The sequence below is a fragment of the Mustela erminea genome, chromosome 5 (assembly GCF_009829155.1).
Source record: "Mustela erminea isolate mMusErm1 chromosome 5, mMusErm1.Pri, whole genome shotgun sequence".
NCBI lineage: Eukaryota > Metazoa > Chordata > Mammalia > Carnivora > Mustelidae > Mustela > Mustela erminea.
In genome coordinates, this window is record NC_045618.1 from 129,860,272 (window position 1) to 129,873,687 (window position 13,416).

General features: G+C 39.9%; 1 protein-coding gene across 2 annotated transcripts in view; it reads left to right on the top strand.

The window, feature by feature from the left end:
- SPTLC2 (serine palmitoyltransferase long chain base subunit 2) overlaps positions 1 to 13,416 on the top strand; it is a 113,571-nt gene that overhangs the window by 15,060 nt on the left and 85,095 nt on the right. The window contains exons 1-2 of one of the 2 annotated variants that reach the window (XM_032344812.1): positions 3,490 to 3,510; positions 12,517 to 12,711. In XM_032344812.1, the coding sequence (XP_032200703.1) occupies positions 12,586 to 12,711 (126 nt within the window). In that variant the 5' untranslated portion in view covers positions 3,490 to 3,510; positions 12,517 to 12,585. Of the gene's footprint in view, positions 1 to 3,489; positions 3,511 to 12,516; positions 12,712 to 13,416 lie in introns of those variants that run through there. The other variant, XM_032344811.1, reaches the window with a different exon arrangement.

A 13,416-nucleotide genomic window follows, 5' to 3' on the forward strand; every position in this document is an offset into this window, starting at 1 on the left:
GTTTGTCTGTGGGTATATATAGCAGCTGAGGTTTTCAAACATTTTTGTTCCGGCTTAAACTAAGAAAGAACATCTTTTTTTTTTTTTTTAAGATTTTATTTATTTATTCGACAGAGAGAAAGTAATCACAAGTAGGCAGAGAGGCAGGCAGAGACAGAGGGAGAAGCAGGTTTCCTGCTGAGCAGAGAGCCTGTTGTGGGGCTCGATCCTGGACCCTGAGACCATGACCTGAGTCGAAGGCAGAGGCTTAACCTGCTGAGCCGCCCAGGCACCCCAAGAAACATTTTTATATCAACCTTATGTACATGTAATATGTGAGGTATTAGGGCTTAGGATTTCAACACATTACTTTTGGGAGGATCAATTCAACCTGTGTCACATGGTTTTCCGAAGAAATTCTGCTCATGGCACAAGGAGACGTGTTTAAGAAAGTTTACTGTAAAAACATAAGAACAAAAAGTTGGAAGTAATCTAGCTTTTCATCAGTAGGAGCATGACTTATCCACCCTTCCCCACCCCCACAACAAACAAAAAAAACCAGTATGGCATATTGTTACAATGAATATAGCACTGAAAAGATTAATCTAGATATGTATTATACACATGGGCAAATCTCAGACACATATTGTTAAAAGTTGCAGAAAGATACATACAGTATGATATGTATATAAGGATTAAAAACATGCAGGGCAATACTGTATTGTTTATGGCTATGTATTTATGTAAGAAAGGTATTATTTTGGCAGTGCCTGGGTGGCTCAGTCGTTAAGTGTCTGCCTTCGGCTCAGGTCATGATCCCAGAGTCCTGGGTTTGAGCCCTGCATCGGCTCCCTGCTCCACAGGGAGCCAGCTTCTCCCTCTACTGCTCCTTGTGTTCCTCTCTCACAGTCTCTCTCTCTCTCTGTCAAATAAATTAAAAAATAAATAAAATCTTTAAAAAAAGATATTTATTTTTAAAAAGGTGATAAACACCAAATTAAGGGTAGCTTTTATACTTTTGGGGGAAAAGGGTTAAAATAGCACTTCTCTAGGACAAACTTCTTAAAAGAATTGGGGAACTGCTTTAACATGAATCAGAGCATGACGCTCTCCAGAGAGCTTCTTATCACTGACAACAAAAGACGGTTTCTGCTGGTTTACAAGGCTCTGTATCATTGGCTCTCGAACATGTCCTCCCAGGTCACTGTCCTCCAGCCAGGTGGGCCTCTCTGCCCTTCCCCGAACACATGGAGTGCACCTGCCCCAGGGCTTGTGTCTTCACGTTAGCTCCGCCTGGAAAACTTCTCCTTAGTTTTCTTCCCACCTCCGTGTAGATTTTGCCTACCCCTTACTTCTTTTGGAGAGGTTATCCTTCGCCACTTCTTGCCATTATTTTTTTCCCCCTTGTTATAGAATTTACAAACTGCCGGGTATTTTGTTGGTATATCTGTATTGGTATAAATATTGGTATTTATTGGTATATCTGCTTGATTATTTATTGTCTGCTTCTCCCACTGGAGTGTATGGCACTGTATTCTAGCTTTCAGATCATGCTTAGCTCGTTGTAGAGGCTTAGTAAGTATCCGCGGAATAAGTGAAAGAATGATATCAATGATAACTTGAATGTTTTATTTAGTGGGAAAAAATAAGATCCAAAGCCTATAAGCTAATAGTTAAGTTTTGATAAAACTATGTGTTGCGTAGATTTTTATCTATTTGTATTAGTTACAATATGCTATTTCATATGTACTTGCTGGCTGGTAAAAAAACACTTTCCCCAAATCACATAAACATCCGCAAGAAACAGGTTGTGATACGTGTGCCATTAAAGACACCCAGAGCGCAGTTGTTAGTGTTTTGGGCTTGCAGGTGGTTCAAGTCAGCAGGGGCTTACTGAGCAGTCCTGGTAGTGGTGACAGCTTGTGAGGAGGAATAAGACCAGGCTGGTGATGGTCCAGTGGTCCAGAAATGGCACAGACCCACTCTACTTTATCGCCTTTCTGTTAGTTCTTCCTAAGGAGCAGCGTGGCCAGTAGTGCAACTTCTGTAACTCCCATTCCCATTGTCTTATGAGAGGTCTAAGCCGTGAGTTGATGCTGAGTGCTTCCCTTAGAGAAGGGGAAACCTGTCAGCCTGATTTTCTGCCATTTCTCCCTTTCTCACCTTGATTTGAAATGCCGTGAGGCTGGGCTGAGAAACCTGGTCTGCGATCACCAATGGGACTGTAAAAGAGCTACCTGTCAGAAAGCTGCTGTACTTGCTAAAGGACAGTATCTTCATCACCTCCTGTACAGGCTTGGCTTGTATATGGAGGCAAAGGAAGCAGGTTATTTCTAGGACAGCAAAATTAGTGTTCTGATTTCCTAAAAACAGACATTTTCTTAACAGAGGAAGCTCATATAACTACTTACCTCAGTCCAAATATAGCTAGTCATATGGACGACAAAATTAGCTAATTCTATATGAAGAGCAAAAAGGAGCACAAAGGGTGAGTTTAGAGTGAAAGTCTAATATTAATGATGATTTTAAAATGATCAGACTAAGTTGTAGTATTTCGGAAATAATTGAAGAAAAACTGGATCCATAGAAAATCTCAGAAATATGACTAAGAAATGGCAGTAAGTGGAAAATGTAAAGACTTGGATTCTAATCCCAACTTTGAGTTGAGTTTTCTTATGACTAGACAGATTGCTTAATCTTCTGTTTTTGGTGTTGTCATTTAGTCATGTGAAGAGTAAGAGAGAATCACTTGTAAAAGAAATGCTTTTCACTTTGTATTTTTTATCCTGCATATTTAAATGTAAATCTCTTTTCACAATATTCTTTCAAATAGTTTCCTTATTCTTTTTTATCTCAAAAACCATGCTGTTCTTTGCATCCTTTGGTGAAAAAAAAAAAAAACCTGAAGAATTTGTGAATACTAGGATTATCTCTTACTTTTTTATCTCCTTTTTTTTTTTTTTAGAGATTTTATTGATTTGTTTGACACATAGAGAGAGATCACAAGTAGGCAGAACAGCAGGCAGAGAGAGAGGGGGAAGCAGGTTCCCCACTGAGCAGAGAGTCCCATGTGGAGCTGGATCCCAGGACCCTGAGATCATGACCTGAGCCGAAAAGGCAGAGGCTTAACTCACTGAGCCACCCACTGCCCTTTTTATCTTCTTTTTTAAAAAAAGATTTTATTTTTCAGTAGTCTCTACACCCAGTGTGGGGCTCAAACTCACAACCTCGAGACCAAGACTCATGCACTCCACTGACATAGTCAGCCAGGCACCCCGGAGTATCTCTTCTTTTTATTTTCCAGTACAGAGTACAGTCCTTGACATACAGAAATGAAATATTTGTTGAAAAGAATGAGATGATTATGCTGATTTTGAGCTCCTTGGTAGAAAGGATGTCTAAGGCTGGGACCCACTGTGTGTTTGTTGCAGGCCCCTCCCTTTACTATGACTTGATCTGCTAAGCATTGTAAGATTGTGGTTGATTTCAAGTCACCTGTCTAGTCCAGCTCTCCAGCTTCTCTAGCACTTGGTAAGTGTCCTGTGCAGAAAACTGGCCTTGCATCTGGGGCTGTGCTAGTCTGTCACATCATCCTATAGAGCTGTCATAAGCTCCACTGGTTTTTCTTTCTCTTAGCAGATTTCTGCCTGTGGCAAACCCAGTTATGATCATTCATGCTCACATTCTGCAACTACTACCAGGAGAGAAAATGACTAGCAATTTCAGCTCACTAAGGAAAGGTTCTTCCCTCTCTGGAATTTTAGTGTATCTTGCCCTCTTTGGTTTGCATGGACCTGCAGTTTAATAGTTTAAATAGTTTTAAAAACTATTTCTTGTCTTAAGTAATCTCTGTTGTTTTATCTAGTTGTTCTGTGAAATTGATAGCTTGCCTCTACCTATTAATTTTAACCTAGAAGCATTTATTTTTCTATTTTTTTGATTTTTGTTGCTGTAAATATGACCTAAAAATAAAGTTGTTCACACAGTTTAGAGATGATTTCTCTCCACAAAGTCTGAAGGTAGACTGGTCGCACTTGGTAGGTAGATTATGAGCTATCTTATCCTCTTTGTTGTTCCGTAATCTTTTAGGATGTTTTTATTCACATCTCAGTCTCAACCCATCTCCATTGCAAGCCACCGGGAGAGAGAAGTGGAAGGAGAGCAGTTGCTGTTTTCAGGCTGTAATCCAGCTCTGGTACCTGTCCCTTCTGTTCATTTCCTCTTCGGCCAGAATTTCATCACGTGGCTGCGCAGCCGCCGGGGAGATCGGGAGATGTAGACTGTAAGCCGGGTGTCCATGGACCCAGCTAAAACTGAGCTTCTATTTACTAAAGGGGATATAGGGAGGCTGTCCATAGGGAGCCAGTTAGCCGTCTTTGTCATAGTATGGTGTGAGGAGAAGCTCTAACCAGAGTTTTTTTCCTAAACAGTCAATTTTCTTAAGCTCTTGTACTAAATAATCTATCATATCCCCTTTGGTTTATGATTTTTCAACCATGAAAGAGTCTTGTTTAATGGTTATGAGCATGTTCTCTGTAGTTAGGCAAAGTTAGCAGACAGATATTGTCTGAATTTCCACACTCTGAATATATATTTCCAGAAGTGTCCTCTTTTTTCCATAGGCAACTTCTGAAAAGTAGGGAGTCCACATTTTTTCTTGTAGTCAGGATAAATTTCCTACTTCTGGTCAATTAGTATCTTCTGTGGAGTAGGCTGAAAAGTGCTTCTAAAGCTCGCTGGATAACAAACGTATTTTGGCATTTTGATCTGTGGTTTTCTGTTGCCCTTTTAAAAAATACTAGTTCAGATTTTTTGTTTTCTTTTTTTGGTCTGTCTTCATGTGTATTAATGGGAACCTGGAAACAGTTTAGTTAGAGCAAGCAATGAGAATCTCATGTCCTTCAATACCATGTAATTTTTTTCAGTTGATAGCAACAAAAACTGACCCTATCTAAACCAAAAGGTGATTTATTGCAAGAATGATAGGCATGCAAAAAATAAACAAAAGGAGGGAGTAGTTGGGTAGAACTGACGAATAATTCAGAAAAGTCAGGCAGGAAATAGCACAGCACCCGGGACTTCAGTAGCAGGAGTTTACAGACCTTTTCTTGAGGATGTTGGAGGTCTAGTGCCCTTCACTCTCTTAACCTATTGAAATCTAAATCCCGTGAGAGAGGGTTGTTAGGTTCATTTTGGCATAGGTGCTTACCCCCATGCCAGTCAGTTCAGACCCAGGAAAACGGTCCTGCTGCACAGATGTGGCCACCAGGGGCCTACCCCCATGTATCAGAGACCATCCGCAGAGAAGCGAAAGTGATGTGAACCATGTAGTCCCTCAGGCGCTGTCCACTCCAGAACTACATGGAGGGCATGGAGTTACAGAACAGGTCAGAGGCGGAAGAATGTTCGGACCCAGGAGCAGAATCTGGCAGAGCTGCCCTGGTACTCCCATCTCCGGACCGCGGCATCCCCTGTTGCACCACGATGCTTACCTGGAGGTCGGAAGGTGCTCCAGAGGAGATGTAGTGGCAGGGGAGAGCGGTGATTCCGGGGCACAGCCTTGCTGCCCAAGTGCACGGGGTGCCACTGAGCTGAAAAAGTGCCAGGGCGCGCACACGTGGCTCTCTCCGTTTCTGAGTTTTCAAAGAGGAAAATCACATAATGTCAAAACACGTTTGTTTCCCAGCGAGCTTTGGAAGAACTTCCAGCCAATCCGCAGAAGATACTTACTGACCAAAAGTAGGGAATTCATCCCAATTGCAAGAAAAAATGTGGACTCCCTAATTTCAAAGGTTGCCTGTGGAAAACTGAGGACACTTCTGGAAATATGTGTTCAGAGTGTGAATCCTCGTGTGACTGGTACAAAGTTCCAGACTATTGTTTTCAGCATGTATGGTATGCAGTAGGGAGAGGCTAGTACATTTCAGTAAAATTCCAAGGAAGGGCCATTTCAGCAGAACTAATTTTAAGGAACAACAGAACATACTACTGGAAGTGAATGGGGTTTGTTTAGCAGAAAAGGCATGGTGGCAGTCCTTTGATTGCCAAAGAATAACGGGTGTTCATATTGGATGTTAATTTTTTTTTTTTAATGTTCCAAACTATCTGCCAGGTGGGTGGGTTCTGTTATACTGTTGTCACATTCAGCAGGAATATATCTATTTGTTCATATCAGAAGTGCATGCTTTTGTTTCCCACTATTTATTTCCCCGTTTTTTGCATCATTACATAGTTACCCTATGTTCTTTCATGGGATTCTCGAAACTTCTGCTTAGGATCATTCGTTATACGTCAGTGTACAGTCTAATCAAACCTTACCTTTTTCTCTGTTCTGAAACTAGAGAGATAGAATGTAACACATGATCTAGGACTTTTTTTTTCTACGAAGACATTATTAGGACCATTGGCAAAATTTAAGTGAAGTCTATAGACTAGATATTAATTAGTATCTATTGGTTTCCTGATTTTGAAAATTGTTCTGTAGTTATGTAAGAAAATATCTTTGTTTTTAAGAGAGACACACTAATGTATAAACGTACATCATAACTGCACCTGCCTCAAATGGTTCAGGCAGAAAATTCTCCATCGTTCTCTCTCTGTGCACACACGATACCACACCACACAATTACTTTTTCCTGAATCAGTTGGGAGTAGGCTGTATACATTCTCTCCCTTTACCTTTGTGTTAGGCAGCTTGGGCTGCTCTAACGAAATACCACAGATGAGGTTGCTTAAAGAACAGATGTTTGTCACGGTTCAGGAAATCCAAGATCAGGTTGCTGGCAGACTGAGTTCTTGGTGAGGCATTCTTCCTGACCTGCAGATAGCTTTCTCATAGTGTGTTCATGGGGCCATTCTTCAGTGGAGATCTCTGCCTTCCTTATAAGGGCACTAATTACATTATGAGGCTAACCCTCATGACCTAATGTAACCCTCATTACCTCCCAAAGGCCCTATTTTGAAATGGCATCACACTGGAGCTTCAATATATGAATGAGGTAGCAGAGGGGGAGACAAACATTCAGCTTGTAACATTCTGCCCGTGATCCCTCTAAAATCACATTCCTGCCTGCAAGATACATTCGTTCTGTCCCAGCAACCTCGAGTCTTAACTCATTCCAGCATCAGCTTTAAGGTCCGTAGTCCAAATCATGTGATATGAGTGATACGCGAAATACAACTTATCCTAAGACAGTTCCTCTCCGGCTGTGAGCTCTTGAAGCATGTAAGTTACGTGCTTCAAAAATACGGTGGTGGGACAGGCAGAGGATCGATATTCCTATTCCAAAAGAGAGAAATCAGAAGGAAGAAAGGGGTGATGGGTCCCAACCAAGTCCAAAATTTAGTAAGGCAAATTCCATGAGATCTTAAGGACCAAGAATAATCCTGTTTGGTTTGATTCTATGCCTTCTGGACCCATTGGGATTGGGGTCACTCACCTTTACCCCCTATGCTTCAGGCTTCTTTTCCGAGGCACTTACCTATTGATTCTATCTGAAGTGATGGTTGCCCCACCTTTGAAACTGAGAAGGGTACCCTGATGATCTTTAAACTGTCTTTGGAATTATTCTTTTCTTGTCTTGAAAATAGCACAATTTCTGGCTCTGTGGTCCAGTCCTGTAGGATCTAAGAATTCCTAATAGTCTGTAGCACATGGTTTCAAGCATCAGAGAGTTCCACAAAGCTTGTTATGAAATATGCCACAGTCGCCTGCTCTCTTCTCTTTTTTTCATCTCCTGTGTTTACCTCCACATTTTAAAATGCTTATTTTACTGCCTCTTGACTTTTCACAGTGAACATTATTTATTATTGCTTTATTACCATTAGGAGATTTGCGCTCCTTATCTAGGGGAGGATTCTTGTTGGGAAGACTCTGGCAGGAAGTTTGTTGTGACTGGAAGGATAATTGGGATGTGGAGAGGGTCTCAGTGGCAGGGAGACCAGACAAGAAAAGGAGGGTATTGCAGTGGTTCAACGAAGAAAGAGACACTGAGGGTTTTTTTGTTTGTTTGTTTGTTTGTTTTTTAAACTGAGGATAACATACATTCAGGTAAGTGCGTAAAATATATCCTCCTCCATGACTTTTTACCCATGTGTGTACAGTGTCTCCAGTACCTCTCTCAAGATGTAGAACATTTCCAGCCTCCTTGAAATTCCCTGGTGTCCCACAAGAAGGTCTTGAACTAAGGCACAAAAATTCATTACTGGTTCTAGAATGAAGTCTGAAAATGAGGTGGAGCTAAAGATGACTCCAAACTTGGGAGACTGGGTGGACTGGGAGGTGATGCTACCGGCCAGGTGGCTGATAGAGGAGGATAATCTGATTTCAGTTGAGGTTGGAGTGAAGATGGTGAGAGAAGTTCAGCTTTAGACTGTTGAGTTGGGATGTCCAAGCGGAACTTACAGGTGGCAGGTGGAAATGTACATTTGGAGTTCTGGGGAAAATTTGGAATTGACATGGAGATTTGTGCGTACTTACCAACGTTTACAGTCTGTTTGAGATCTAGCAGGTAGATGAGAATTCTCTGGAGAGGCTGTAGATAGAGACCTAAGGTTATCATGAGAGGCATATGTTGCTTTTATTAACTCTGTTTTAGCCCAAAAGTGAATAAAATCAGTGAGAAAATTGTTTAAACATTTTTTAAATAACTTTTTTAAAAGATCTATTTATTTATTTGAGAGAGAGAAAGAGAGAGAGCATTAGAGGGAAGAAGGTCAGAGGGAGAAGCAGACTCCCCATGGAGCTGGGAGCCATGACCCGAGCTGAAGGCAGTTGTTTAACGAACTGAGCCACCCGGGCGCCCTCAGTTTAAACATTTCTTATGAAAATTCAGTAATGTGTACTCTGTTAAAATGAAAAATCAGATTGGTTCAGAGGTTTTTAAATAGGAAGTAGGCGTTCTGCCTCTATCCCACTCCCCACTCCAATTTCTGTGTCTCTTTCCAGGTGATTTTAGTGCATGTGTATTGTTTATGGTTTATCTTGATTATACCTTTCCATTACTGCTTTGGTTAAGAGTCTTTTTTCAGCTGTTTAATGAGTATAATTGATGGCCTTCAGGCATGTGAACAAAATGGGTTATTGGTTTGTTTTTTTTTTCCCCTCTCCTCTTCTTGTAATGTATTTTATGATAATGTGCTTATGATTTTGACTGAAAAAAATTTCTTCTTTGGTCTTTTTTTCTTTTGCATTTTATTGAAAAAATATGTTACTTTTCAAGCAAACATATCTTGTTTTTCTTTGGAGTCCTTAAATCTCCCTTGATTAATAATACTAGCATTGTTACACTCTTACCTGTTTAATGTGAGCAGACTGGCAACTTTTTTTTTTAACCCCTGGAGGGAGTAATAAGCTAATTTTTTTTTTATTGTCTTGTTGACAGTATAATTCTCGTTAGAATGAATGAAAGGCCTCTTGAGAGCCCTCTTGCTTAGTGAATCCAGAATATAAAATACCCTGGAAGAGTTTGTAGCCCATGTTTTGTTCAATGTGAATTTGACCTGCACTGTAGTTGAGACTAAGGTATTAGATGTGGGATCTGGAAAGGTCCTAATACGAATTGTGTAATTACTGTAACTTGTTTAAAGCCCTCTGGTACTTACTGTTGAAAGAGCAAAAAGCATAATGTGTATTTTCATTCATTCAACAAATGCTTATTGAGCTCCTGTAAGGTGCCCCTTTCTCTAATACTGATAGTACTAAAAGGAACCATTGCTGAGTACTTACTGTTTGTTAGCACTTAATACATACTCTCCTGAGTGCGATGTGCCATAATGAGCAAAATAAGCCTGGTGCTTTCCCTTATGGAACATGATACATGTATAAGATGGTGGTAATACTACCTTTTTTTCCCCATTTTTTATTTAAATTCAGTTAGCCGGCGTATAGTACATCATTAGTTTCAGATGTAGTAATACTACTGTATTTCAGTCATGTCAAAAATAAAATTTGGCATCAGTAATTGAAGAGCAGGTGATTTTTTTCTCTAATTTCTAAGATTCTGTCAACTTTCAGAGGTTTGCATATCACTTGGCCTGTACATTCTCACCCTGAATGATCAGAGTGAACTGTGTTTTGACTGACTGTTTTCTAAAAGTTATTTAATAGCTGAATCTCAGTTCCTTAAAATGCAGTTAATTTAAAGTAGCACTGTGATAGAATCACAGTATGTAAAAGCAAACTCATGATTTAACTTCCTTCTTCCTAGACAGTCCAGCCAACTGCATGAATGTACATGGTGGCGCTGGTTTGGGTGTGTCTCAGATCAAGGCGATATCTTTTAAAGAGATCCACCCACAGCATTCCTGACAGACAATCTGTCAAACAGTTGTTAGAGACTTAGGAGCTCTGAAAATTGCCTTACTTTTTACTAGTATGTTCTATTGAGAGAAAACAGTTCCAGAGTTAAGGAGAGTTGGGTACTGGTATTAAATACAGTGTTCTTTTATATACTTTTTTTTTCTTTTAAGATTTTATTTATTTGTCAGAGAGTACAAGCAGGGGGAGCAGCAGGCAGAGGGAGAAGCAGGGTCCCTCCTGAGCAAGGAGCCTGACAGGGGACTTGATCCCAGGACCCTGGGATCACGACCTGAGCTGAAGGTAGATGATTAACTGCCTGAGCCACCCAGGTGTTCCTAGATACAGTTTTTCAAAGAGATAATCAGAATATTATTTTGGGGGGCACATGGGTGACTCAGTGGGTTAAAGCCTCTGCCTTCAGCTCAAGTCATGACCCCCAGGGTCCTGGGATCCAGCCCTGCATTGGGCTCTCTGCTCAGCGGGGAGCCTGCTTCCCTCTCTTTCTCTGACTGCCTCTCTGCCTACTTGTGATCTCTGTCCATCAAATAAATAAATAAAGCCTTAAAAAAAAAGAATATTATTTTTGTTGTGTCTTAAGTATTTTTGATTTGCTTTGTCCAGCTTAATAACTTATTTATATGCTGTATTAATTTTTAAACAATCTCTTCAGTTATTGGCTTGCTTCTAGCTATTCTGTTCTAAATACATTGCAACCTTGTTCCTGCATAAAAGTTTAAGTAGTAAACATTGACACAGACTTCCACCTCTTTGAGGAAGAGATTGGTGAAGATGCATATCAATTTTACATATGGTTTTCCGAAATTCTTTAGGCCATGCAACTGAAGCAGTGCCATCAGATTCCAAGTATCATGCCTTTCTGAAAGGCCTTTCCCTTGTCTAGAACAACTGTTTCTTTTCCAGCTGTTCTAACTTGCAGCATACAGGTAGCTTTCCCAAAAGAATATTCTTGGGATATAATATTCTAAAATATACTTGGATCAAGTTGCCTGAGAGGCCAAGAAAGAATCTTTTATTCTTTCATAAAAATAGGGGTTTTTCGTAACTCTAGCACAGTGTGCAGTTGAAAATATGTTCCTGTTGAATAGTGAATGAGCATCCTTACTGCAGTTGGCTGTTTCAGACTTAAGGTTAAAGTTAACACACAGACGTCTCTGATGAGATTTTTCCATAAAAGATTTCCATTAAGATTGGCCAAAGTGTAAAAAGCTTTGAGCTCTGAGATCAAAAGTGCAAAAGCTTGGTATCTGTATTAAAATTCAAGTATTCCAAAGGATGAAACCAGGGATAATCTTAAAGTGGAAATGGATACTTTGGTCAAGCTGAAGGGGGACAGAAACTTTTTTTTTTTTTTAAGATTCTACTTATTTATTTGACAGAGAGAGAGATCACAAGTAGAGACAAAGAGACAGGCAGAGAGAGAGGGGGAAGCAGGCTCCCCATTGAGAAGGGAGCCCGACACTCAACTGGATCCCAGGACCCTGAGATTGTGACCTGAGTGGAAGGCAGAGGCTTAACCCACTGAGCCGCCCAAGTCCCCCAGTTATTGATCGTTCTTAACTGTTTTTCCCCTTGTGTTGCATTCCACTTTCTACTTCTGTACAGTACTAGATACTCTTATATAAGCATTTTTCTTTTGTGCATACTTTATTTGCATTACCTCAACAAAAGCTGTTAATAAACCGTGGGTTTTTACAGGGGCCTAGTGCTGGCCCTTATTTGGAATACAACAGCTGGTGGCTTTAAGACTTATTGAGCAAGGGGAAAAAAAGACCGTATAGCAGGAAAACATAAATATTTTAGTTTGCTTTGGGACTGATTTACTTTGAATACTTCATTTGTAAGCTAAAATGCTATTTTTCAGGATAGGCTTTTTCTTTGTTGATTCGTTTTTTTATCTGCTTTATTAGAACAAAGGAAATTATACACGATCCAACCAGAGTATTTTAAGATCTAGTTAAAAAATCAAATAATGATAGAAATGAGTGTTAAGCATTGTTCTTAGGCAGTTACTTCTCTGTTTTATTTTTTCTTTGCTGTTTATCTAAAGTATATATAACATATAATATTTTTGTTGAAAAAAATTATGCCCTGCTAGGTCTTACTGGATTTTTTGACTATTAGAGAATTCTGAAGTTATTCAAATCTGTAAGGAATTAGATTTTAGGTGGTAATCTTTTTCTTGGGATCGAAATAAATGTCTTTAACCTCTGTTTTAGATCCATCATGTTACACAAAATGGAGGACTTTACAAAAGACCATTTAATGAAGCTTTTGAAGAAACACCAATGCTGGTTGCTGTGCTTACTTATGTGGGATATGGTGTACTCACTCTCTTTGGATATCTTCGAGATTTCTTGAGGTATTGGAGAATTGAAAAGTGTCATCATGCAACAGAAAGAAAAGAACAACAGGTAATTGTTAAAAATCTTTGTATGGAAACCTTTTATAGACATCCTAGTATTCTCGCTCATTTTTTTCTTTAGAAATTTTGATACATGTGGGGCACCTGGGTGGCTCAGTGGGTTAAGCCTCTACCATCTGCTCAAGTCATGGTCCTGGGGTCCTGGGATTGAGCCCCACTCTGGGCTCCCTCTCCCTCTGCTGCTCTCCCTGCTTGTGTGTGTGCTTTCTCTCTCTGTGTCAAATAAATAAATAAAATCTTAAAAAAAAAAAAGGAAATTTGTATACACATTAAAATAAAAATATTCTACATGCAGTTAAATGAAAGTATTTCACAAAGAAAGTGGAAAACCAGGTTAAGGCATGGAGAAATCAAAGCATTTGACATATTTCTTTTTTTATTTTTTAAAGGTTTATTTATTTGAGAGTACACGTGCCTACGTGCTGGTTGGGGAGGGGCAGAGGGAGAGAATCTCAAGCAGACTCCCTGCAGGGCGTTGAGCAGGTTGCTGGGCTGGGCTCAACCCTGGACTCTGAGATCCTGACATGAGTGAAAACCCAGAGTTGGATGCTCAACCGACTGATCCACCTAGGCACTCCACATTTAACAGATCTAATTTAATGATCACAAGAATTGATTCCTGTTTGCTGAATGAGAAAGCTAAAATTCACAAGTTAAAAATTTAACATTTCCTGAGTTGCTTAGTGTCAGAGCT